The 27,295-nt window shown below is 34.2% G+C and overlaps 1 protein-coding gene and 2 long non-coding RNA genes across 4 annotated transcripts; 2 read left to right on the top strand and 1 right to left on the bottom strand.

Annotated features, from left to right (window-relative positions):
* The first annotated feature begins 6,933 nt into the window (after window positions 1–6,933).
* Window positions 6,934–10,743, top strand: LOC136807514 (uncharacterized). Of its 2 annotated transcripts, XR_010846688.1 has the most exons (4): window positions 6,934–6,992; window positions 10,157–10,270; window positions 10,475–10,543; window positions 10,661–10,743. It is a non-coding gene; the product is annotated as an uncharacterized lncRNA (long non-coding RNA). The 2 variants fall into 2 exon arrangements; XR_010846689.1 differs by lacking the exon at window positions 10,475–10,543.
* Window positions 10,744–20,132: 9,389 nt separating this feature from the next.
* On the bottom strand, window positions 20,133–21,246 carry LOC136807513 (uncharacterized). The gene is made up of 3 exons (XR_010846687.1): window positions 21,154–21,246; window positions 20,812–20,897; window positions 20,133–20,181 (listed from the first exon to the last, which is right to left on the bottom strand). It is a non-coding gene; the product is annotated as an uncharacterized lncRNA (long non-coding RNA).
* Window positions 21,247–21,809: 563 nt separating this feature from the next.
* On the top strand, window positions 21,810–22,847 carry LOC136807504 (uncharacterized). The gene has a single exon (XM_067064088.1). It carries the CDS (start codon window positions 21,810–21,812, stop codon window positions 22,845–22,847), a length of 1,038 nt encoding a protein of 345 aa, XP_066920189.1.
* The last annotated feature ends 4,448 nt before the right edge of the window (window positions 22,848–27,295 follow it).

Raw genomic sequence — 27,295 nt, 5'->3', positions numbered from 1 at the left:
GAGTACCAATCAGTTCTCTTACGCGACCGAGTCGCCATTTGTGTCGTGGTTGTTTGTCGTCGTAAATTAAAACTACGTCATTAACGCGAATTAACTGTCCTCTAGGTCGATTTTGTATGGTGTATTGACGTAAGGTGTTCAAATATTCCTTTCGCCAACGATTCCAGAAATGATCAATCACAGTTTGAAGATACTTGTGACGTTTCGACAGTTCAATTTCGTCATTCAAATTTACTACGTTTTCGTTTGTATTTCGTAGACTCAACTTTCGACCAAATAATAAATGATTAGGCGTCAATGGTTCCTCTAAATCATCATCGTCAAGTTCATTCAAAGGACGCGAATTTACAATGTTTTCAGTTTCTGCAAGGACAGTTTGAAATTCAGTAAAACTAAGGCAGGCGTTGCCAATAGTTTTCTTTAGACAACGTTTAACAGTTTGTACAAGTCTTTCAAGCATTCCTCTATGCCACGGAGCCTCGGCAATGTTGAAACTCCAATCAATATTACGCGAAGTGGCGAAGGATTGCACTTCTTGAGCAATGAACAATGTCCCGTTATCACTCAAGACTTTCTGAGGGCTTCCTCGTCTAGCAATAAAACGAATAAGGCTAGAAACGAATGCTGTAGCTGTTGCATCTTGGACAAGATCAAGCACCACACCTCTAGTAGTAGCGCAGGTGTATAGTGCAGTGTAGGATTTGTAGAGTTCATCTTCTAATTCGTCTTCAATGTAAACGTTCTTACAAAGGATAGGACCGAAATAATCAACACCAGTACCACTGAAGGGTACATCGTCTCTCAAACGAAGTTTTGGAAGGTCAGTTTCTTCTGGATAACGATACAAAGTAAGCACGACACGATTAAAAAACTTGACGAGAAAATTTTGGAACTCCTGTCTGACGACGAGGAAATGGCTGACGAACTGAATGCCAACACTGAATTTGAACTGAAAGTACAGAAGTACGTTTCAAAACTTAAACGATTAGAACGAAAACTTGAAGCACCTTACGCTAACGTAAACGTCATGCCGATCGCTACGGGTACAATCGCTGCCACAGTACAACAACCGATCATCGAAAGAAAGAACGACGGTGTCCGCTTGCCGAAAATCGAAATCCCGAAATTCAAAGGAGACCCGTTAGAATGGAATTCGTTTAGAGACACGTTTACTGCGACCATCCACGAAAATTCGAAACTGTCTGACATTGAAAAATTCACGTATTTGCAAAGTTACGTTTGAGATGAAGCTCAGCAAGCAATTCAAGGACTTCCACTTAATGGAGAAAATTATGATAAAGCCTGGCAACTCCTAACTGAACGTTATGGAAATTCGCAACTCATCCGGTTCGGTGGACCATGTGATTCCAAGCAAATAAAGAGGACTGTATTTTTCTATTAAATTTCACAAGATGTTTCTTCTGTAAGCTCAAATTTCAACTAAATAAAAAACGCTAACTTCACAACAAAAAACATGGTTTATATACTACTTGATCACGTGACTTCATCAATTATTCACAGACTGTTCTTTAACATAATTGCCGGTTTTGCAATTTCCATGAAGATTTTTTCTTAAAACTATGCTGAAGATGAGTAAAATTTTCAAAATTTGATGACGTCATAAATGATGACGTCATCATTTTCAAAAATTTTCTTTAGATTTTTTAAATTTTGTATTATCAATGATTAAGTTTTCGACCACCTGGTGCCAAGAAATGGCATTTTTTAAGGCGAAAAATCGACGTTTTTGGCGTTTTCCGATGACGTCAACATTTTCCTAGGAGCATCTTCAGAAAAATCATTCCTCCACAATTGGAATAGCCCTGAATTAGTAGTATCCAAAATGGTATGGTTTGTTAACTTTCGATGTCTAGATCTCGAGATATTTTGGTTTAAATATTGAAAATTATCGATATTTTTTGCTGAGTCAGCAGTTTTTTCAGCATATTTATCCACCTTAAAAGAATTATCTCGAGATCTATACATTGAAAGTTGACAAACCATACCATTTTTGGATACTACTAATTCAGGGCTATCCAGCTGTGGGATGATTTTTTCTGAAAATGCTCCTAGAAAATGCTGACGTCATCGGAAAACGCCAAAAACTCGATTTTTCGCCTTAAAAATGCCATTCTCGGCACCAGGTGGTCGAAACTTAACAAATAACCCCATTTTCTTTATCTACTTTTCACGCTGAATTCCGTTGGTAGTCTCAGATATTTGATTTTCAGACTTCGAAAAAACCTTTAGTAAAGGGGGGACCCTTGATAAGTTCTATCGATTAACTAAAAATCGATTCACTCGAAAACTGCAGGAGATTCGAAGGGCAAATTTTTTTTGTCAATTCTACACCCTATTAGGAGCATAATATCAAAAATTTGCCCTGATCTAAGGGGTGCCCTACGAAAACCATTTTTAAGGCCTTTTTTGAATCTCGGACGCTGGTCTAAATAAATAGTTTAGAAGTTATCAGCACTTTAAAATTTTGAGTTTTAAGGATTTTAGCTGGGTTTTATGTCATGTTTCACAATAAAGTCATAAAACCTGATCTGGACAACCTATGACCCTAAAATTTTGTACAACTACTCTTAATAAGATTTTATTAAAAGTCAGAAAGTTTCAAGTCGTTTGAAAAATTTTTCTCCGAGATATAAACAAAAGAACTCCAGCGTGGTAGATTCTACCCCCCCCCCCTGGGGCTAATAGGGTTAAGCATAATGACATTCCTGACAATGAGGTGTCATAAAAATTGACACATTTTCAGTATAATTCGTTTTTTATGTCAAATATATTGTTTAAATCGTAATTTATTGAATATTTAGGATAATAAAAGCACTTTTGACTCAGCGAATTTGTTTCTAAAAGCTTGCATAATTGAAAAATAAAACTGAAGTAGTGACATTGTGAATAAACAGAATAGTCTGATCACAGATCTAACTATACTTATTTAGCTAGAAGATGAGCAGAAGCCTTAAACTTATTAAACTTCTGAAACCAGTGAAAGTGGGACCTGTTCAAATTGGTCGTAATTCAACAGTTGATGAACTTAAAACTTATTCAAAAGAAGATTTCACAGAGGTAGTGAACTGCTCCCTCGTTAAGAAAGTTGTGAAGTAAGTGCAGCATCAAGACGTTTGGCTGCACATTCCAGGAGTGGGGATTGTTCCTGATTCGCCCATTACACCATTAAAATTTTGCGATACTTGGCATAATCAATCGAGGATTTGTAAACATGAGTACAACTACATTTAAAACATTGTATTGTGCATTTGTTCGCCCGCATCTGGAGTACGCTCAGTCAGTATGGTCTCCGTTTCTACGTAAACACGTAAATCTGATTGAAGGAGTACAAAGACGGGCAACAAAACTTGTTCAAAAATGTCGTAATATGTCTTATGAAGAACGATTGCGTGAATTAGATCTTCCTACGCTCGAGGTTAGAAGACACTTTTGTGACATGGTCCAACTTTACAAGCACATCAACTATTACGAAAAAGATACCATCCCAAACCAGATAGCCCGTCGAACGCGACCAAACAGAAGGCACAACTTTGAGATGATTCCAAACTTTGGAAGCGATGGACTCCGTGGTGTACAAACGAATTCCTTCTTTTATCGAACTATACCAACCTGGAATAATTTACCAAAAGATGTCGCTGAGGCAAAGACAGTCAAAGTCTTCAAAGAAAGACTCAACACTGCATGGAGTAAACACCCGAAAAGATTCAACACAAGACAATTGTAAAATACGTATAATCACGATCAGTTCCAGAGGCCCTCGTGCGCCTAGAACTTTGTTACATTATAATAATAAATCCGAAGTCTCATTTTCATATTTAGATGGAAGAGCTCGTAAATGGATCTAACGTGTACATCACACAAGAGCATTTAAGAATCCTCGAAACAAAGCGAACTGGTACTTCTGCTGTTAGATTCTTGCTTGATACCTTTTATCTAAAAGAAGCTTAGTTGCAAATGAATGTCAGTGGTGCTAATGCGAAAAAACCTATCAACAGTTCCATTCTGTCTGCGATGTTGCGTAAGTATGAATTTATTTATTCTCGACTTAAGTACTTTAGATGCGTACAAACTTTCGCGAGTAGAATTTTTTGCAAGGTCGAAAAATTGCGAGATTTATTTACTTTCGCGAATTTAAGAAAAAATATTTTTGCAAATCATATCAACTTTCGCTAATCGTTGGTTCAGAAAAGTATTCCTAGTATTTCTAAACAAAAATTGACTTAAAAGTGAAAGATATTCCTTGACTCCGATAAAGGAAAGCATCGAATGGCTGAAAGTATCTGGAGGGAATTATATTTTGAATAATAATATTTTCCGTTAATTTGCGAAAATCAATCCTTGCAAAGATTTTAAAAAGCTTTTGATTCAGAAAATTTGCGAAATATAATCCTCGCAAAAATTAAGTTTTTTAGACATACATAATTTAAAGGGCAGTGGTCGAAATAAGTTTTTTCGTCTGGTCTGTTATTTTAGTAAGAGGTGGGTGGCTATGGTTCGCCCTGAGGGACAGAAAATGTTGAAAATTTGTCCCTTCTATTTGCCTTAAAATCGTCTTATCACATATAACAGGATCACCATTAACCGAACAGTAAAGTTGTAAATCACTCAATCATTAGTCGGTTATTTTCGGTGATTTTTATTTCTGATTTCTGGTCGGTTTTAACCAATAACCAAGTGCTATTTCGGTTTTTTAGACATAATTTTCCTTTGTCTTAAGCCCACTTCTCCCAAAACTCGCAAAATTTAATCCTTTCGAAAAACACACAACCTCATGAAAATACATCACGCAAAAATTAATCCCCTTAAGGTAAGCTAGAAGTTTTACAGATTTTCAATTTTCTTAAAAGAATATATCGCAAGCATAATTTTTTGCCAATCGCTTAGTTAAGAATTTTCAAAGACATTTAACTTCGAGAAAAAAAACAGAATTCGCAAAAATCGTGATAGTTTGAAGTATCCAACATTAAAAAAAGCCTGAGATTTATAAGATCAAGTTTAGCTTATTTGTTGTTTGAATAGTTTGTGTTAGAGACACTTAAGCTAACATAGATGATTATCCTGTTTATTTTAGATTAAACATTAAGGAAGTATGATGTCACTAATGCTACACTGAGACAACGCCTAAGAAATAAATATGAGTCCTTAAAGTCAAAATAGCGTGATGCCAAAGATCCAGGGCGCAGCAAGTCATCAAAGAACAAAGTCGTCGTGGGTTGTGGAAGTATTGCAACCAGATGTATTTATATTCAGTACACATTCTATAATTGTCATGTTTTAGATTACAGTTTCTTATCGTCAGAATTCTAAAGGTATTTACATACAAATTTGAAGGATTTCGTTGAGGTTGAAAATTCATGTTTTATAGTTTTCAATTTTTTAAAAAGCTTTTTGCATGATGTGATGTAGATTATTGTGTTCCATTATTAGATCAAAGAACATTCTGTTCATCTTGTTTCAGTGTTGCAATTTTTCCTTCATAGAGATTCAGTCCAGATTGCAACTCTATTTTCAGTTTCTTTCTTGCCAAATTTAAAGGCCTTTTTCCTTTTTATATTGTAGGTATTTAGGTATCTCCAAATTAGTTATCTATGTTTGTGATGTAGATGTGTTCCATTATTTTTATCAAAGAAATTTGAACATATTTATTCCCCTTGTTTGTTTCTTTTCCTGACGGAAATTAATTATTTTAGGTATTTAAGGTTTTAAACTCCAAATTATTTTATTTTATCAAAGAAATTAAATTATTTTGCTCACCATTTGTGTCCTGCCAAGCGATTTTCATACAGCAACAACACACACCGGTTTTGACTCGGTTTTGACTCGCAACACACCGGTTGAGACCGGTTTTTCCCGACTTAAACCGGTTTAAAACGGTTGAGAAATCGGTGTCAAAGTTTCTAAAATCTCAAGCTTGTTGATTTTTACATACAAACCAGTGCAAAAAGGTTTGAAAAGTGATCTCTACCGGTTTTGCAACCGTGTCAACCCGGTTTACGGAGCCGACAAAATCAAAACAAATGTTGATAAATTACAAAATGGATTGGAAGCGGAAGATCCTATTGTGACATTACGTTCCGCATTCTAGCCTGAAAGCATGGGCAGTTTGAGCTCTGACCGTCTCTTTCGAAGAATCCTTTTTTCTTTTACCTTCACCTTGAGAGGTAGAAACAAAAGTTAAAATTCATTGGTTTGGCTAAATAAATTATTACAGTGTGTTGTTGTCTTGGCGGTGTTTCGATAATTGAGCAAATCAATTTATTGCTTAGTTTCTGTTTGTTGAAATACCATTAATCTGAAGTACAGTTAGTGCGTTTTTAGTTAGTTCTAATTCATTCTGTCTTTGAAATGAGTTTCTAGTAGGGTCCAAGCAAAAAAAATACGAAAAAGAGGCAGGATTGGAGGTCAACATATTGTTATTGATGTGATAAATTTAAGATTTAATCAGTAGCAAAAACTGTAAATTGTTTCAAATTACTGACTTAAATCCTAAGAAATGGCCGGTGTTTCATAGTAGCGAACGTTAAATCAATGATTGTCATGTTTTTCGATTTAATCGTTCAATCAATGGTTTTTGTTGATTTAATGATCAAAACTACGGAACTATGATAATACCGCTATACGGTTAAAAAGAAACCCGGGTATCTAACCCAAGGACAAGCAAAAAGTATACAGTATACCTTTACCTACAGTAATTATTATACCGTCAGTGTACAACTTTATATCTTGTTTGCTGGATGAAATAAAATCAAGATAACAGAGTTTTATCCATTGTTGCACAACTCGAAAAGCTTTGCTTTGTTGTCTTGATTTGAACTTTCTATCTAAAATTAAAATGGCTACTTTCAAATTGAATTTCTTTTAAACATACAGGAACAGATCAACATATTATTACTTATTTATGGCAGAAAATAATGATGGTGAGTAGCAGTGTTCCTCACAGCCATCACAGTCAAAGCGACCAAGAAAGACAAGTAAGTAGTTTCTTCTTTGTGTTCAACATTTTCATTGTCACATTTTGTCAACATAAGGAGGCGAGTGGTGGAAAAACAAGTTTTTGTGATTGTTTTTTAACGTCCTGTCAGCACCTTGAACTGACTACCCAATTCCCCTCACATGGCATGGGTTGACTCTGGCGAAGGTTCATTCACTTGCCAAGTGAACCACTGCGAGTGGGAATCAAACCTCAGTCCACAGTCCACAGCGCCTAATTTTTATGCATTTACAAGCATTAACCACTGAAAGGCATGATAGTAGATTGTGATCTGATTATGAGATAAAAGTCAATATATCAATCAGGAAGAACTCAAATCAAAACACATACCGTAACAAAAATTCACTTTCGTCTTTAAAATGTACATTTATTGCTATATTCAGCTATATTCCATAAAATACACAGTGCAAAGGTTTATGATGGCAGATAGCGCAATGTACTGGGGATCAGGTAACTTGCATCAGTGGAGGCTAACGTTTTGCCTGTATATTTACATAAATTGTGGTGACAAGGCAAGTGACTGAATATGCCTGAATATTTGTGGATAAATCTGAAAAAGAAACACTGACTGTCAGCATCAAAGAAGAATCGTTTATGGTCCTTTGTTTCCAAGTTATCCAAGTAAGTAAGTATAAAAATTTGAACCTGGGAGCGAAATTGACTGATTATTAATGATTGAATTGAAATTTCATTGTTGTTAAGGTTTGGAAATTCTGAATTTTTCAAAACCAATTTACTCTCGGAAATTCTGTGTCGTCCGCCCTCCCCCCCCATTCATGGACAAAACCTGGAATGGCCCATTAAAATATAACATTAAATCAAAACAAAAATGGTAGAGTAGAGCTGCGTAGTTCATTTGTTTTGAAAATTTGCTGCTTTGATTGATCAGTCATTTGATGGCTATGCAAGTTTCCCTCCACTGATGCAAGTTACCCGACTTCACGATATCACCTATCCATGGTACTCTCTTTAAAGGTACACATCAATATTTGAATTAAGATTATTTGATTAATGTATGACCATTACTGCATATATAAAACACCATACTGTGTCTTAAAGTTTTTGGTTTGAGACAATGTTTGTTTGCTAACTCAGCTTTTTTGAATTATATACAAGCTCTTTAGTACCGTCGAAGAGTGATACATTGCGCTTTTCTGCCATACTTTGCACAGTGTATTTTACCAAATAACCAATATGTACATTTTAAAGACGAAGGCGAATTTTTGTAAGGTTTAGATTGTAATTGATCACATGTTTCAATCTGTAAACAAGAGATTCAATTTGATGACTGGAATTTTGAGTAAAACAAAGGGAAAAAAATGAGTGAAAAGTATGGCAGAAAAGTGCAATATATCACCCTTTGATGGCATTGAATAGATATGAACGTGAAGCAATCTTTGATCGAAAACAAAAAGAAATCCAAAATATTTGTTTACCTCAACCAAAAAGAGAAATAGACCGATATCTGGTCTGATATGAAACATGAAAACCGATATCTCAATCTAAAAAATGAGTTTTATGTAATTTAAATTTACACAAGAATGATTTAAGACCTTAAAAAATTATCATGTCCAATCTTAAATTTAACCACAAAAAATATTTTGTCCAAGTACCAAGAAACCTGAACTTTTCTAAGACGATGTCATAGAATCCCGAAAGCTCTATTCAATCTTAAAGATTAATTAAAAATCTCTAAGATTAATAATAACCTCCTTTAAAAAACATAACTTTTTAATGGAACTAATCATAAACCAATTTTTTAGAATTTAAAAGAATCAAACTTTGTTGCTCGATAAATTTCTATTAAGTTTTGTTGTCATTAAACTTAATTGAACTCACAATTTTATATACCTGATTATTGAGTTTGATTGAAGTAATCAATGTAATCGAACTAACAGAACTAAAAAACTGAAGAAATAATGCACATGATGTGCCTGTTAAACTGATGGCCACTACTCAAAGCTCTAAAGTCTCTGCACACTAATTTACTGGTCGAACTTTGTGGAACTATAATATTTGTCAGGTTTGCTGAACGTTTTCTGTTGTCATACTTTGCAGAAGTTCATTGAATTTTAATCAAACTCTTAGATTTTTTAAGACAGTAGTCTGGATTACATGATATGAGATTGATAATTGATGATTAAATGATTTGCAATATTGCATTCAGATTATAAAAATCGGCAATGATAATCAAGGTTTGTTAAATGTCTAATTAATATTTATTAGTTAATTTTATTGGGTGATCAATAGTGCTAATCTATCATTTATCAGTCATCTAGATCATGATTGCTGGTCAAGAATTTATAAATTTCAAGAATTTTTTGAGTTGTAACATCTGATATTTCTGAAAAATATCATCCATGTAGCATTATGTCTGATGTTTTAGATAAAACCAAGAATGTTTTTTTTTGCCCTTGGGAATAGGCTTCAGTTACTTTTGAAAAACAAAGTATTTTAGCTGCCTTGGACATATATAAAAAGTATTTTGCAAAGAAAGCATGTTTTCACCATTTTTTTTGCAACTAAATTTACTACTATTGACTTATCACCTTGGCTATACAAGATATGAAATTTTGAAGGTTTGATTAATTTTTCCCGGGGGCCCCGGGAACTAGGTACTAGGTTTGCGAGGTGACGGGTATGTCCGAGCCGAAAATCGAAAATCAACCCTTTGAGAGACAAAATTTTGGTGATTTTGGGACCCTTTGAGAGACTTTTTCCTATATTTTGGTCCATTTTTTCCAAATTTTGGTTTGATTTTCACCAAATTTTGGTCAAAATTCTTGGAAATCGTGACCCTTTGAGAGAGAAATTTTTGATTTTTGTGATTTTGGGGCCCTTTCAGAGAATAACATTTGAATTTGTACCCCTTTGAGAAAAGGTACCCTTATGGCTCGCACATACCCGGCACCCATTTTGCCTAAGTACCCCCCCGGGTATTTTTTCTATTTTTCTACTTTCCTTAACACTGCAGATCACTGGATAGCATCATTTTAATCACTAAAACTTTTCTTTTAACATGAATGGATTTGAAAAATTGTTATTTATTTGTAAAGAGGATATATTCATCCCATGGAAAATTGTGAAGGTTGCTAAAAACCTCAAAATTACAAAAATTCTTTGTCTACACATCACTTTGTTTAGGTCTTGGTTTGATGAAACAAATTGTGGCAGTTAACAAATCACTTAAAGCTAAAGCAAAATCCAAGAAAAAATCAGAGATTTGCTTTGTTGAACTCAAGAGATCTGCTGAAACTGGTTAGTATATTTTGTTTGTGCGGGACAACTGAAACTCTAAATTTTGTCATCAATACAGACCAAAGAGATTTATCCCTGTTTCAAACTTTTCAGCCTGAATTTTGTTGCACAAAAACTTTTGAAAGGTTTAATTTTTAGCTAAGCTTTGTTGTCTTGTTCAATTTTAAATGCATGCATTCTTTCTCTTTTTTTTGGATAATCTAGGTCAAAGGATCTTCAAGCTGAAGAGACCAAAACATAACAATCGAATGAAAAGAAGAATATCAAATACTGGTAAATGTGCAGTTACATTATTTTATACACTGGGTAATATTGAGGTACCTAAATCTAAATAGAGTTGTGTGTGTTGTATGTATTGAAATTTCAACTCTTTCTTGTTATTTTCATCAGTAATCACTGCAGATGAGCAAGTTTTGGACATTGATGTAGAAAATTCAAACTGGCAAATTGCAGAAAATGTGGACACCATCGATAATGAATTAAATGACATAAATTCACAAAGTGATACAAAAAGTAGGTATCATATCATCCCTTCTTGAAGACAATTAAGGAAAAAACATTGTTTAAAATTTTCACTGTTATAAGACTCTATGTAAGATTAAATCCACCCTCATAAAAAAGGGGGAAAATTGGCAAAAAAACATTTTTGGTGTTAATGTAACAGAGTAATAACGATCAGCTATTTTAATTTATTTCAGTGAATAGTTGGTTAGAAACGCTTCTTAACTTTGTCAAAACAAAATAGAAGAAGAAGTCATGGTTCGAAAGATCAAGATCCTGCCAAGAAGATTGGGATTTGCTGAGGAAGAATATTTGGAGGACAATGCAGGCTAGGGAAGTTTTGGATGGACATTGTAATGTGTGTTGTGATCGACTTGGTGATCTTTATTGCATGGATTGTCACAAATCATTTTGTCATGTATGTGACGATGTCTTCCACTTGGCAAATCCATTTCATGATAGATTGTCCTCTGGCAGGTACCTAGATGTTCTGGAGTGTTTGGATGAGAAGAAAGAAATTATACCAACAGGATATTATTCAAATAGTCAGTTATAATTAGAAAATGTATAATTCAATACATCTAACAGCTTAATATACATACTTTAATCGTAGTGCATAGAGCCTTCTCAAAATCACAAAAGGGAGGGAACATCTGTGAATTGCTATTTTTTTCATTAACTTTTAGTTCGCAATGAAATTTGAATTGTTTGGAAATCTAGATGATGAAGACCTTGTACGTAGTTTTCTAAACTACCTGCCAGCGAACGAACGCAAAACTATTAATGATTTTGCCGATGGAAAGGTAGATAGTGTTCAATCTATCACAAACATTCTAAGTGAAGCTAGATGTTTTCAAAAGCCTACCAGTGAAAACATATTCAGATTATGTAGAGAAACTGCTAACCGACTTTTAATAAAACAGCCATTTTTTGCTTTCAAAACAATGGTCGAAAGTATGGGTCTTTTCTGGAAAAAGCTCACACCAGAAATGTTCGACATTTGCTTGCTGTCGACGAAACCTTGTGCAAAATCAATCATTAAAACACTAGACCCTAATGAGCACTGTGTCCTCGATGGCAAAATCACCACACATCTACATCGTTTTATAGAAAGTGTTAGTGAAGATGAACTAGCATCGTTTGTTAGCTTCACGACTGGGACGTCATCATTCGTCGAAGGAGAAAAGCTTAAAGTTAACTTTGTAGAAGCAACCTATTTTGCACCTAAATCTTCGACATGTTTTAAAATCCTAACTCTGCCAAGAATGGTCACGAGTTTCATGAGATTTAGGCAAGAATTTCTTTCAGTTTTAAGCAACAAGTTATCCTGGAGACTTCACGACGATTAGGATCGAGCTCTACCGTCATCTTTCACGATTTATTTATTCTGTTCTTTTGTTGACAATATACTGTCTGAAGTAAATGTTTTACAGGGGTATTTCTGTATTTTCTTAGTTTGTTTGTAATTACCCTAGCGATTAAGGTTTGGATGAATAGATAACGAAAATGGGTTCATTATTGTCAAACTTGGTTAGGATCCTCAAATTGATTTTTACTTGGAACATGCGTTAAAACTTGTATCAATTTCATTTGTAAAATTCTAATTTTCACATTTTGTCGTTTTCAAATTGGTAACATTCTGTTTCCTATGTTTTTGAGGTGTGACAGTAATTATTGACTCTTTATTTCTTACATTGTTTATCATCATAGTTTATTGGTTGCCCAATCTTTGTTTCCTTAATATTTATAGCAAAGAGGTTTTTACAAGAATATTTTGACTTTTACACTCTTTCTTTTGTTAACATTTTGTTAGGCCTTTTTATTGGACTGTGATAAATGAAATATTATTTTGAGCTTTGTCATTAGTTTTACTGTTTTGCTAAAGGAATTAACAATTAACATTTGGTAAAACGTAAGAGCTCATTGAAATTGTGTTCCCTTGACAACAATGTTGACACCGAATCCCTTATGGCTCCTAACATCACAAAGTTCTATTTTTATTTTCGTATTTATGTTATTGTATGCTGATTTATGTCTTATTTTTTTCAAAATTTATCATTTATTCCTATGCTCGATACGACTTCCCTGTCGTAATGGATCAATTCATTGTCCATTATATCCCATCCTGATAACATTCGGTGGGGTTTGACATTTTGTTTTATTTGATTGTCTTCATCAAAAGTTTTGAGAAGAATTGGCACCTACCTTAAGGGAATAATTAATGCGGAATTTATTAATGCGGGTGACCCCCAAAGAAATTTATGTTTTGCGGGAAAAAAATAATGCGACTAGGGTCATTTTTAGAGCTATTGCGGAATTTATTAATGCGGTTTATTAATGTGTTTGTGCGAGTTCCATATATAACATATATAACAACTTGCATGTATCTTTAATTGAGCCGCGTTGAATTGTGGGATTGCAACTCGTACAAATGTCAAAATAAGTGAAAAGTAATAATTATGACGTATGCATTGCGGAGCGCTATTGGTTTTTATGGAAGGATCTTTAATGCATTCAAGCAACTGCTTTAGGCGCTTATTACGTTTTAAATAATTTCAAATATGGAAATACAAGTGACTTTGCCCTTGAGTCCAGAAATTGAATATTTTTGGTTTACATCTCTAAAATCAGCAATATTTTAGAGAAAAAAATTAGAATTTACTAATGCGAACGACCGAAATTTTCAAGTTTTGCGAAATTTAATTTTGCGAAAAATGGCCAAATTCGCATCAATTAATTCCGCATTAATTTATTCCCTGAAGGTATGCGAGAGAGTGAAAGAGCATAAATTTTCGTAATCACTTGCGCAAGATCTACTTTTATGCTTTATGATGCACCATTAGTTTTTTAATGTTATATTAGGTTATTTTATTGACATAAAATTAAATTACAAGTACTCTTCCTCGTTCAATTTCTTTTTCATAATTTTTTTTCGTTTTGGATATATCACAGGTGGTGTCAGTTCTTATGCTCGAGCTTATCTCAGGACTTTTGTTACATGGCAATGCCCAAAATTTGACGCAGCCCGATTTTCAAAAAAAAATTACCGGTTGTTAGGGGGGAAAATGTGGTTTTTCTAATTTTCTTGAGATTTTATAATTTGTTTTTTCTGAGTCCAATTATTGCGGAAATTCGGCTGGTAGAATATCCAGAAATATGCCGAAATTCACCGTTTTTACGTATTTTCATGACAATTTGTCAGCCTATTCCATGATAAGATACGCGTATGTCTGATAACCTATTTATCATTCATGGCAAAAATTATGTAATCAAAATGTTTGTTAACTACTCTTCTGTGCTTAATTGTAAGGGGGGTGATTTTAAATTTTTTTGGGAAAAATCCCCCCAATAGCATTTCCCCCCATTTTATGAAATTTCACTTTCATTTTCCTAGGTTTTTTTGGGAAAGTAACCCCACTTTTGCGGGGATTAAATTTCGCGGATTTCACAGATTTGGGTATCATCCACGAAAATCCGCGAAGTCTAGTCTCAACAGAAATTTGAGTAGGCCTTATCCGCGATATATTTCTAAAAAATAAACTCAAAAAATGTTGAATAAATACTTTTTGAATGTTTACTGGAATCGATGCCACTTTTGTTTGACAATATTTTCACGATTTCGTTGCCTTTAGAGTCAAATCATGCATGCTGGTCTTTAAAATACGTATTGTTAGCACTTCTTGGATTTCCAAGACCCTGAAATTCCCCAAACAATTTTACTCCTTTGCAAAACAATTTCACGAGTAAAATTCATTAACTCGTCCAGCTTATTTTAAACGCACATTTTTCGTTTCATTTAACTCAGTTGAGCATATTCGGTTAGAATAAAGACATATTTCATTGATGATTTTACCTGAATAAATCGTCTGTTTCGTCTAGCTCTCCAGAATCACGCATGTCCTTATTTTATGAATGATAAATAATACACGTTAGTGGATCAAGATAAAAAACTTCGAATGAAACGTCACAAATAGAATTTTAAAAAGTTTCCCTTTTGAATCCTCAAGATATGTTCTAAACTATAAAGAATGACTCAAAACGGTTTAGTTTCGTAACTTATGAGGAAGTTTAATCACCTTGAAATGACTCATCCAGTATTGCGTCACTGTTGGCCGAAGCTTGCTCTAGTATGCTTCAATTCTCTAAAAATAGCTTATCTCAGGACTTTTGTTACATGGCAATACCCAAAATTTGACGCAGCTCGATTTTCAAAAAAAAATTACCGGTTGTTAGGGCGGAAAATGTGGTTTTTCTAATTTTCTTGAGATTTTATAATTTGTTTTTTCTGATTTTTCACACAAAGAGTCCAAAATCTTGCGGAAATTCGGCTGGTAGAATATCCAGAAATATGCCGAAATTCACCGTTTTTACGGATTTTTATGACAATTTGTCAGCCTATTCCATGATAAGATACGCGTATGTCTGATAACCTATTTATCATTCATGGCAAAAATTATGACGCCCCTTATACACAGATCTGTAAAGCCCGAAGGGCTAGATTTGCGGCCTTTATCGAAAAGTGATGCAAGTTTTGGTAGGATTTCCTACCAAAGAAATCACGTGAAAACAAGCAATTTCACTGGTTTGAGAGATGCGAAATAGCGTTCGCCACCTAATTTTTTTGATCTCGCGCTCTGAAAGCAATTAAAATGCTAGATATCTGTGTCCTTATATGGTGGAAGGATTACGTCAGAGGAGTCAAAATTAGACACACCCATATCAAGATTCTTTTTTTTCCTTACTTGCATAAAATGATCCTCGATGATGGTACTCAAGATTGTTGCAGGAACAGTTAGACGATCCTATCGTCTACACAAGATCACTAAAAAAAGGAATAGTTTAGGAGGCGGGATAAATTTGAAAATGGTGGTTAGCCCGGGGCGGAGGTGCTTACAGTGTAGACGATACCAATGTGTTCCAAAACTCTACCGCCACTATTTTTCCGTAAACCGCCCTCGCGCCCTGACTCTGCGCATACATACTTTCCCGCGCTTACTAACCTTTAAACAGACGATAGCATCGTCTAAGGAACAGCCGAAAACGCCGAAAAAAATGGTTCTTCTTTTTCTCAAGTTCCGTTGACGGTTTTTCAAGATTTTTTGCAAAATGGCAATGCCAAACACTGGGCGAAATAAGAGATTTCCGATCCTGGCAATACCTATTTGGTTAAGGGGAATTTCCCCAAAATACGAACATCCGTCTGTTACGGCAAAAAAGAATTTTCCGGGAAAAACCGTTTCAGTCATTTTTTAAAGAACTTGCCCTGCATAAAAAAATCAGAAAAAATTAATGACAGGATTTTGCACAAAGTCCAAAAAACCCATTTTTAGGCAGCCCAAATTTACCCCTAAATTTTTTTCTCACGAAAATTTGGCTTCATCACATTTTGAGCATTACCATTTTGCATCATTGTGCAAAAAATCTGAAAAAACTAATGCGCCGATCCCGAGAAAAGCTTGTAACAGACGGACAAACAAACGAACGAATGAACGGACATTCATATTACCTTAATTAAGAGAAGAAATGATGGTGGAATTTATTTTGGCGATTTAAAAAAAATTCTAAATTTCACTAAAATTAATTTTAGTGGAACAACGTTTTTGTTAAAATATCTTAACGTAAAAAAAAGAGGGAAAAATGGTTTCAGGAGAAATAGACTAAATTGAACGAAAATTAAATTTGGCGAGAATTTATTTTGGCGAATAACCTATATATTTAAATTTTGCGGTATGAAATTTTGGCGAATTTATAAATAAAATTTCTCATCAACTTTAATATTCTCACGAGGGCGTGCCTTTTTCCCAAAGCAACCAAGCAGCAATTTGCTATCAAGGATTATTTATATACAATGGAATAGTACGAGTTGATCGATTCTCCCTCTCTTTTTCTTGGCTAGTATATTCTAATTCTTGGGTGGTCTAAGAAATTACTAAAAATGTCGATTGTTTAAACAATTATTTTTACAACTAATAATATACAACAGCTACAACTATAAATAACAACGGTTAAAATATTGGTAAAATTAAATTTGTCGCAACCAAGATTTTTTTGACTTCAAGAAGTCGCCAAACTTGCGAAGTCTTTTGAGTCACTTTATCTTTCCTTAGATATTCTTACGCGTACCAAATTTATGTGATATGTTATTCAAATATTAATAGTTTAATTTGATCTTTGTCGCTGGATGTTTATACTATAATCCTCAGCTTAAAAATTTGTCGAAATTTTATACAAACAATTGAATATAGACAAAAAAAATTTGCGAAATTTGATGGGTTCTTTTAACAACTGTTATCTGGAGAAGGGGAATTCAATCACACACAAAAATTTCGAATCAAAGTAGAAATGCTTTGACAGGGTACTTGTTCATTTCTGCTGTGGCGCTACGGGCAACACAAATAAAAAGTTTAAATGAAGAATATCCACTTTTAAATAAATTATTAGGTGAAAAAGACCAGTTACGAAAAATAATCTAAAATTACGAATAATAGAGCACATATCTAGATATAGTTGCTTAGCTTCAGCAGCATTCTCTGGTTCTTCAGCATTCAACTCCTGCATAATAAAATGAGCCAAGTCATTAAACTCTACGGAACAACCATTGAGTAGAGGTTCGGTGGTTACTTCATTTGCGATTTCAATATCTTCATCTGTCACAGGTACTATGTAATCCCCTGCGTCTAAGTTTTGTAAAAGAGAGTAAGATTGAATTATCTGAATAGGATTTAATCATTAATGAAAAGAAGAAGCCTTTGAATAATATCTAAAGTCGAAGATATTACAGAACGATTTTAACACCAAACGTAATAATGGAATATGTGAAGAATCCATTTACCATAAACTTCTGGGATATCATAAATTACATTTGGCCGTCCACTCGGACATTCTTGGAAATTATAACGACGGATTCTATGCGAATTGTGCAGCTCCTTTGCTTCATCTAAATATCTCTGTATCAGGCTCATGTAACTGAAGCGCAGACAATCCCTGTAAAAACACGTTATATTTAATTCATATATATTTCACAGGTCTATCGACCTCTACGAAATAATTTTAGATTTATAAAATATTGTCTAATTCTTCATCTGTCGTCCAGACGTCAGAAGATATGGACAGAGAAGACTTTGTTTTGGTCTTTGTCCTAGGTTTTCGAACTAGGCAAAGGTTTGTTCTAGGGCTTCCTCTTACATGGCAAACGAAATCATTTTTTCGCCTTTTGGTACATATCTTTAATAATCTTTCTTTCGTTGATGGTGAAGTCGTCTGTAATGCTAAAGCCACCGATTTCGTTGAATCGTTTCAGCTCATGCAGATTTTGCATTATCCGTTCTTTTTCCTCCATACTTTTTAAGATATATAAAAAGGGACAACCATTCTTTTTGTAAAACAAAAAGTAATCAAAATGTTTGTTAACTACTCTTCTGTGCTTAATTGTAAGGGGGATGATTTTAAATTTTTTCGGGAAAAATCCCCCCAATAGCATTTCCCCCCATTTTATGAAATTTCACTGAAAAAGTACCAAAACCTTAATTTTCCTAGGGATTTTTGGGAAAGTCACCCCACTTTTGCGAGGATTAAATTTCGCGGATTTCACAGATTTGGGTGTCATCCACGAAAATCAAAAGTTTAGTCTCAACAGAAATTTGAGTAGGCCTTATCTGCGAAATATTTCTAAAAAATAAACTCAAAAAATGTTGAATAAATACTTTTTGAATGTTTACTGGAATCGATGTCACTTTTGTTTGACAATATTTTCACGATTTCGTTGCCTTTAGAGTCAAATCATGCATGCTGGTCTTACGTATTGTTAGCACTTATTGGATTTCCAAGACCCTGAAATTCCCCAAACAATTTTACTCCTTTGCAAAACAATTTCACGAGTAAAATTCATTAACTCGTCTAGCTTATTTCAAACGCACATTTTTCGTTTCATTTAAATCAGTTGAGCATATTCGGTTAGAATAAAGACATTGAAGATTTTACCTGAATAAATCGTCTGTTTCGTCTAGCTCTCCAGAATCACGCATGTCCTTATTTTATGAATGATAAATAATACACGTTAGTGGATCAAGATAAAAAACTTCGAATGAAACGTCACAAATAGAATTTTAAAAAGTTTCCCTTTTGAATCCTCAAGATATGTTCTAAACTATAAAGAATGACTCAAAACGGTTTAGTTTCGTAACTTATGAGGAAGTTTAATCACCTTGAAATGACTCATCCAGTATTGCGTCACTGTTGGCCGAAGCTTGCTCCAGTATGCTTCAATTCTCTAAAAATAGATAAAAACAATCTCAAAATCCCCATTGTATGGTGTGCGCAAAAGGCTTTTCAAGAAAAATTTACCTTGGGGTCGTCAAACTTAACATTTATGTAATTTGACTGTTATTAGAAATTATTGAACTTTGACACTCATAATTCTTTTAATTACCTTCTAAGTGAGTCAGCCAGCCCCTATATATCTAGACATTTGGCTTTTAATCGATCCCTTATCCTTATCCCTCGATACCCAATATCCTCAACATCCAGACAAATATTTCATAAAATCAATAATTTGCAATAATTTTGGACATTTTGCTTCAAATACAGTATTTTATTATGATTCCCTGACAACTCCCATTGGCAAATCCCCTCATCCGGTGAAGCATCCCCCCTCGCAGACACTGCCACCTGGTGAACCCCCCAGAAAATTTCTCCTCAGTGAATTCCCACTCAAATATTTTAAACATTATTTTGTAAAGCAGATTTCATTAAAATAAAAAATGTTACCAAGAACACAATTTTTACTGCGTACTGCGCTAATAAATTTACCCATCAATGCAGCCATGAATTGCAAATCCATAAGGATTAAGCTTATCATATCCGTCCATGTGCCATAATTCATTTGGGCCCTGAATAAAAAATACAAGATCGGTAAATACATAAAAGAGACAAAGAAATAATCAACAAGTGTAAAATACATCGGAATGCCCTTTTACCTACCCGTGAAACCCAGATATTGAAATTTTAAAGCCAAAATACCCACGGGTGTAGTATATTCACTATTGTGTAGATAAAACAAACCATTTTAGTAAAATTTCCTAATAAAATTGTAAAAAATTGTAAAAAAAATAACAAAATTTGCTATCAACACAACCCCTCCTGAAAAGGGCTTTTTACAGAGGGTAAATGTCAGAGATTACAAAGAGTAATCTTTGTAAAATCGTTATTGAATATTTTTGTTTTTTTACCTATCAGTAGTAAATAAATAGGGATTTTATGGCTTGACTGATTCAATAGGAAATAGCTCTAAATCTAAGTGCAAAAATGAGTTTACTAACCTTACAAACATATGTCCTACGTCGAAGCCTTCTTTTTTTCTGCTGTCCACACCTTCAGGGTTCAAAGGGCCTAATATCTGCCTCACCTGTTCCCTAGAAAAAATTACATAGGATAACAAATAATGTGTCAAATTTAATGGTTTGTAAGAGGACTTATGGTCAATCTTTTTTCAAAGAACAGACAAATTCTAGTTACCAGTTGTTCGAAAAATTGACAGAAGAATGAATTAAATGGATTTAACATTCATAACATTTTAACCCGGATGGCTTTGAGGCCTGAACTTGGGCAAAAGATGTACGATACAGTTAATATTAACATTATAAAAAGGATACTTCAACTCGTGGAAGGGAAGAAGTTAACTAATAGATTGTTTGCTCACTCGACTGTTTTGAAGAAAAAAAAATTTAATTTATATCAGAGGAAAATGTGGACCAAGAATCAATTCTTTTTGTGTCGTCTATCTTAATTGATCTAAATTTAGTTATAACTTTGGTTGCAAATTAGCAAGTTTATCAACACAATCAATGACACAATCATAGACTTTATTAAATTTCAAGTCTCCATTTCTTGAACTCTTATCCATAATTTTTATGATACACTCGTAACAGCCAAATCTAAATGAAGTTTCTTTTTTACAGTCAATAAAACTTTTAAAATTTGAGGAGCAATTATAACGATTTTGTCCAATAAAAATTTCCTACATTTTACTCAAAGATACTCACCTGGATGTATTGAGATGATATTTAATGATAAGTTTTTGGTGCATACTGCGATATCCAAGGTTGCAACCATCACTTAGGAGCTCAGACTGAAAGTAAGTTAAAAAAAAAGGATCCTGTATTTTTTTTCTTTTGAGACATGTCGTATAGTTGCTCATCCTAGATCTCTTGTGCGGAAATCCTACATCAGTTTTTTGTTATTCTTCAAAAGAACTTGCAGAGAGAAGTTCAAGTCAATACTTTATAAAAATTAAATTCCCAAATTCATCTTCCTCCTTTAAATCCCTGATAATGGTTATGATTTTTAAGGTCAAAAAAGTTTAACAAACAAACAAGCAAACATACCTGTATAACCTCAGTAACATCAGCAATATTTTCATCATTGTTCAATCTTCTTCTTAAGTTGTATCTCTTCAAAATTCGTTTCAATTGTCTTAAACTTAACAAAAGAAGCAGATGAGATGAAGTTTTATAAGATACTTCACTAATTGGTCATTTGAAGTAATAAACATCATGATGCGTTATTTAGAAAAAAAGTAACAAAATTGTTTTATTACTGGTTAACGACCAACCAAATCAAATAAGGGCTTGTAAAAACTCCATCTCGTCCCAAAAGAAGACAATATCTTTTGGATTTATGTTATAATTTTCATTCACATCAGGTAATATATAGTATAGTTGACAGTCACAATAAACGATAAGATACCGGGCACGGCGGGTCAGATTGGGGTTTAAATTGTGCAACTAAAGTTTTCGGACCTCGTGGAAGCATTCGTTGTTTTTTTTTCCTAGGTGATTCGTACGGGGCCGAGTCTATTACGATTTATTGTTTTTAATTGATAAGAATTGTTTTCGTTCACGGCAATTATCAATAGAACTTTTTTCGAGCATGCGAAAAAGTGCGCCATTTTACAGAAAGGAGAGATCTGATCGGGAAAGAATATGGAAGCTCAATTTGATAACTTGTTTTAATGTATGTTTTTTTTCTTTTAGAAGTAAAAATGGGAAAAGCTAAGAGAAGCCTTGCTGCTTATGAAAGACGAAAGCAAAAGAAAAAGCAAAGAAAGAACCATAACAAGAAAGAACTAAAGCAAAATTACCAAAGAGTAAAAGATGAAAATTTAAGAATAATGGAGGAAAATGAACATATCAAGAAAGAGAATGGCCAAGTTAAAGAAGAGAACATTCAAGTGAAACGGGAAAATACCAATATGAGGAAGGCTGCTAAGAAAGACTGCACTACAATACTTACGAGTACTTCGAAATCAAGGGTGTTATCAAAACGGAACATGTTTGAGGCAACGCCTTATAAACTTTCGTCTGAAGTCGTAGATATTTCGGATACCATCCTGGGTGATGGTGCTTTTGGCAAGGTTTATTTGGGGAGGATGAACAAAATTGATTGTCAATGTGCTGTGAAATCTGGGAAAACGGTAAATTATTTCGATGCAGATCACGAGGCACTTATCCTTCAACGTCTCCAAAAGACTATATATTTTCCTCATTTGTTTGGCGTTCTTGATGACAAACTTGTCATGGAATACATTTTTTATGATTGCGGAACAATGACGATATACAATGCCAAAAATAACAATATGTTAACACAGAATGAATGGATAAAAGTTTGTTATGGGCTCATTAAAGGTCTTGTGCACATGCACAGGCAAGGCGTATTACATAACGACATCAAAAGCAACAATGTAATGCTAAAATCGAATCTTGTGCCAGTGTTTATAGATTTTGGTAAGGCTACCCTTCGGAAGTGCCCTGAAATTTACAGGTTAACAGAAAAACAACGAGTACGCTACAATTCAAAATATTTGTATCTTGCCTATGAGTTACGCAATGTATGGGGAACAAAAACATCAACCGCAACAGATATTTACTCACTTGGATATTTGTACCAATTCGTAAATGAAAAGGACGATTCAATCCTGACTAAGCTTCAAAGTCAAATGCAGGAACATAAAGTTTCCAAAAGAATAACTTCTCCTGACATTTTGAAATGGTTTAAACACTGGGAGAGTAAACAAGCTTAATTTGTTATATTTTTTCTTTTTTATGTAAATTTTTTAGGTATCTTTGACCTTGCTTTTACATCATTTTTAATGCTTGTACGAGGTGTGTTCCTAGATTTCACAGTAGTATTAACCCAAACTTTTTTGAAGCAAGTCTACTGCTTAAACAGTCTGGGAAATCCTCTCAATAGACCTTTTTTCAAAGAGGACGTCCTGTTGAATAATTATGTAGTCCAGCCATAAAAACAAATGCATAATTACTGTATCATTCATATTGTAATAATTATGCATGGTTTTATCATTGTTTTTCTGCTGGACTACATAATTATTCAACAGGACGTCCTCTTTGAAAAAAGGTCTATTGCACGCTTATGTTCCGAGGGCGTAAGCGCGCAATTGCATGGTTATAATTTACGCTCGCTCCCTCCCCGGTTGAAATTGCTTAGGGATTTCAAGGGGTTCAGAATTCTCTAATTCGGGCAAAGGCATGGTTTAACGGGCAATCCATTTTTAAGGAATCTACTTCTGCGATAAATTTTGAGTAAAACTGCCCTAGGCTTTTGAAATTCAACAGAGCTTTCGGAAGGAATTGCGTGTCAGAATAATAAAGGGTGCAATTGCACGTTTTACCGCTTACCGCCCGTTTCAGAACAATTTCGATAAGCTTGTTATTACACGTTTAAAAATTCTGCGATTTTGATAACCGTGCAATTGCGCGCTTACGGCCTCGGAACATAAGCGTGCAATTGAGAGGATTTCCCAGACTGTAAATTGTGTGTCTTCAAACAGCAGCAATAAGGCCAAGAAGACCTAAATTTAATTCTAACTCCCACATGAAAGGGTCATGTTCAAAGTTTCGAACAATGGTTATGCCTACTTGCAGTCTGAAACATTTGCTTACATTTGTCGAAAAAAAATTTTGCCTGATTTTTGTATTCAAAATTTTTATTCTATTTGTTTTTTACTTTCTAGTATTACTTTTGTTTGTTTTTTATGGCTTTATAGACAGCTTTTGATATTTTTAATGACTTTCTGACATCTTGACTGTAGCCTTTTTCACAATTTCATTTTTCACGCATCCTATTAATTTTGGTTTTTTAATCACTTATCATGAAATTTTCACTTTTTTCAAATCAAAGAAATTTGTTTCAAACTTGTTTCATTTTTTTTAATTGTAGATTCATTTTAAAAGGCTGTTCTAGATTAGATCTAAATGCAGGCCATTTCGATGGCTGAAAGAAGCAGGGCTATTTTACATGGCTAGCTTTTTTCTCAATAATTTTGGTTCCTAGGCCATTTCGATGGTTGGAACAGGCAAGGCTATCACTACATGGCTAGCCTTCTTATCCTTACTTTGGGTTGGCTGAATATATTTCAATTTGATTTTTGATTTTCTTTTTATTCTTAAATTTATTAAAACTAGGAGAAATTGTATTTTTTAAAGATGTCACTCTAGTTTTCCTGAGTCCAAGTTTTTAAAGTATCGTAGTATATTGAAGTCTCCATAACTTGAACTCAAGGGGAAAGAAAAATCGTTCGAATTGAGGATTTTCCGAGCTATGGAGTGCGAAGATAGCTTAAGAATCGTAGGAAAATCAAGTAAAACGGGTTCGAGTTATGGAGACTCCAATATATTTCCGTCCCATTGCCACATTTTTCAGCATACTCTTTTTATATAAGGGAAAGTTAAATTTCCTTTGAAGCTTGATATGCCTATTTTGAGCATTTGATTCATGTGATGTATAAAAAGTCTCCAGTCTACTATATATAAAATAAAAATGTCCTGGGTGTAAAATTTTTGAAAAACAGGCCAATACAGAAGAAAACGGGCAAAAAAAGGAAATTTTCAAAAACATTTTTCCAAGAATTGATTATTGGGGAGGGGGGGCTGGAATAAGAATGTCCTGCGTGGAAAATTTTTGAAAAAATTAATTAGCGGGGGGGGACGCTTAATAGGTACCCGAGAGTAATGTTTTATAATGAAGGGGAATATTAATCAATTCGTATTGGGGAGAGTTAACTGTAAATTTAATTTTTTGCGGATACAGCTTTCCGCACAAGGTATAGTAAAATTAGTAGTAGAGTAGTAAAATTATTTAGGTGCTTCAATACTTGATACTTTACTGTACAAGCAAACTCTTTCCCTACCGCTTCGGTAGCCATTTTGGTTTTATTTGTGCAAGGGGACGGACCGGGTAAAATAATTAGTCGGCCGAGCGCGCATAATTTTAGATCCCCGTGATCCCGATCAATCCCGGTTTAGATCCCCCCTATTTAAAATTGGAATAACAATAAAGAGAATGTATAAATTATGCAAAGTTTACTTAAAAACGTAACGTATATTACTATATCTTAGAAATAAATCAAGCTTTTGGCCAGTCCGAGATTCTTCCGGCCAAAAAAACGTAAAATGAGCGCTCGGGCGGAAGCTGTAACCCTGCAGATTGCCCTGACGCTCGCGTAACAATTCTAAATTCGGCTTAACAATGCAAACTCGATTACCTTATCGGGGAAAAATTCGTCACTTGCTGGTAGTTGGTAAACGCATTAAGGCCGGGGAAAATATTCGTCACTTGTCAAAAATTTCGTCACTTTCCCACGATAAGGTACTTTCTTAATTTCTTTACTTTTTGCGAAGCGAATGTACATGAGCGAAGCAGTTTTGCTATAGTGTGCATGTACCTTTAAATTCTATATACCCAGGGGAGCGCAAGACGAAAACGAAAATTTAGTTTCCATCTGTTAAATGTGGGTTAAGTATTCAGATCCCGGTTGTTTTCGTCTAGGTAAGAGGCGTTACAATATCGGTTTGGTAGATTGTATTTAGGATGGCTTCGTCGAGAAAAAGAACCACTCTACGGCGCCGAAAATCTCCGAGTCAGGTAACTTCCATTAAAGATATTCCGTTGTTCCCGTACATTTTTAGCTTCTTTACTCCCGCTCCATATCAGAAAGCTGATTGGTTCGGAAAACCAGAGCGCGGTCGAAGCGTTCAAATATCAGAAAGCTGATTGGTTCGGAAAACCAGCGCGCGGTCGAAGCGTTCAAAAAACTCAAACTCTCTCTCTCTGCTCTCATGGTGCCCCCTTTTAAGAAGTCGCTGCATTGACTCGAGCATTGAAAAAACAGACACTTTCGAACCTTCGAATCTTTCCAATTTCGAATGTTTACTTTTTTGTGAGAAATAAAAATGAAACGTTGAATGTTTTGAAAAAGTTGAAGAGGTGTAAGATGTTGGTTGAAAAGAAGAAGCTGAAACTGTAGCAAAGAGAAAGAACAGAAGAAAGAAGATGGGAATTTTTATTGTTTCATCTGGTTTCATTGACAAGACAGACTCAACAGAGTTGTTGTGTCATTTCCAGAAAAGGAAAGCTGAAAAATGACCTGCATACGTGGTGAAAAAACCTTTTTTGCAAAGCAGCGATTATTACTATAAGAGAGTGAGCAAGAACATGAACTTGGCCTTTTTGCATGCTTTGAAATGGGGACGAACATATTCAAGTTATGGATAATCTGGAAGAATTTATCCCTCCTCTTATTCAGTGGAAAAGAGAACTGATTGTTTGTCGTTGTTCTTTAAATCTTGACTTGGCTGCTCGAAAATATGTGGGCTCTGGAAAAGGATTTTAGAAATAGCTGGAAATGAAAATGACTTGTAAAATATCGAAATATGTGTCCATGAACAAATCTTGACAGTTATCAAAACATGATATTATGGATATTTATGATGTACTTTTAACTGTTTTAAATTTCTGTGCTACAGCTGATAGAATTATTTTAATGTGAATAGTTTGCTCCTAAATCAATGGTAAGACTTTCAAACATTTGTCTCCAGCAGATTTAAGATTAAAAACCCTATAGGCTTCACCACTTTGGAAAATACAGCCATTATAAAAATGTTGAGGTTTTTTGCTTCATTGTTGAATCAAACCCTGGTTGAAGGAATTGTAGGAATCTTCTTAAATTTTAGTTCTTTTTCTCTGGTTTATCTTTATATATTTATCTTTAGGATTTTATACCACACTAAATAGTTCTATTATAATTATAGAACTTAAACTTTTAAACTTTTGTGTATAGATAATGATGTAACTTGATACAATATTTCTAACTCGTAACTGGGTATGGTTATTAAAGATTAAATTCCTCAGTACAGTATTTCACATCCCTGTCTCAATAGACCGACTGGGTGTTTAAACCGGATATAGTGCTTGACCCCGAGGATTCTTTTGTTTTGATTCGGTTTTGGTTGTATGCAAGGGACTCTAAAATAAAGACGAGATTTGATATCAACATTTACATGTAAAAATCTTCGAAACCATGAATACTATCATCGAGTCACCAATCATTTACTGAGGAAAGTCTGTCTACCCTGGAATTCTAAAAAATAAAAAACTATTTATGGCAGGGGGGATTCGAATGTTTGTTTTTATTGAAACATTCGAAATTCGAAAGATTCGAAAGTTCGATTT

Source organism: Clytia hemisphaerica, unplaced genomic scaffold, assembly GCF_902728285.1.
Source record: "Clytia hemisphaerica strain Z4C2 unplaced genomic scaffold, Clytia hemisphaerica genome assembly, whole genome shotgun sequence".
NCBI lineage: Eukaryota > Metazoa > Cnidaria > Hydrozoa > Leptothecata > Clytiidae > Clytia > Clytia hemisphaerica.
Note: the sequence above shows the minus strand (reverse complement) of the source record. Positions and strands in the feature narration are given on the sequence as shown.

What these genes read in the sequence shown, in the direction of transcription:
- LOC136807504 (XM_067064088.1), top strand. Translation starts at nt 21,810, where the DNA reads ATGGGAAAAGCTAAGAGAAGCCTTGCTGCTTATGAAAGACGAAAGCAA.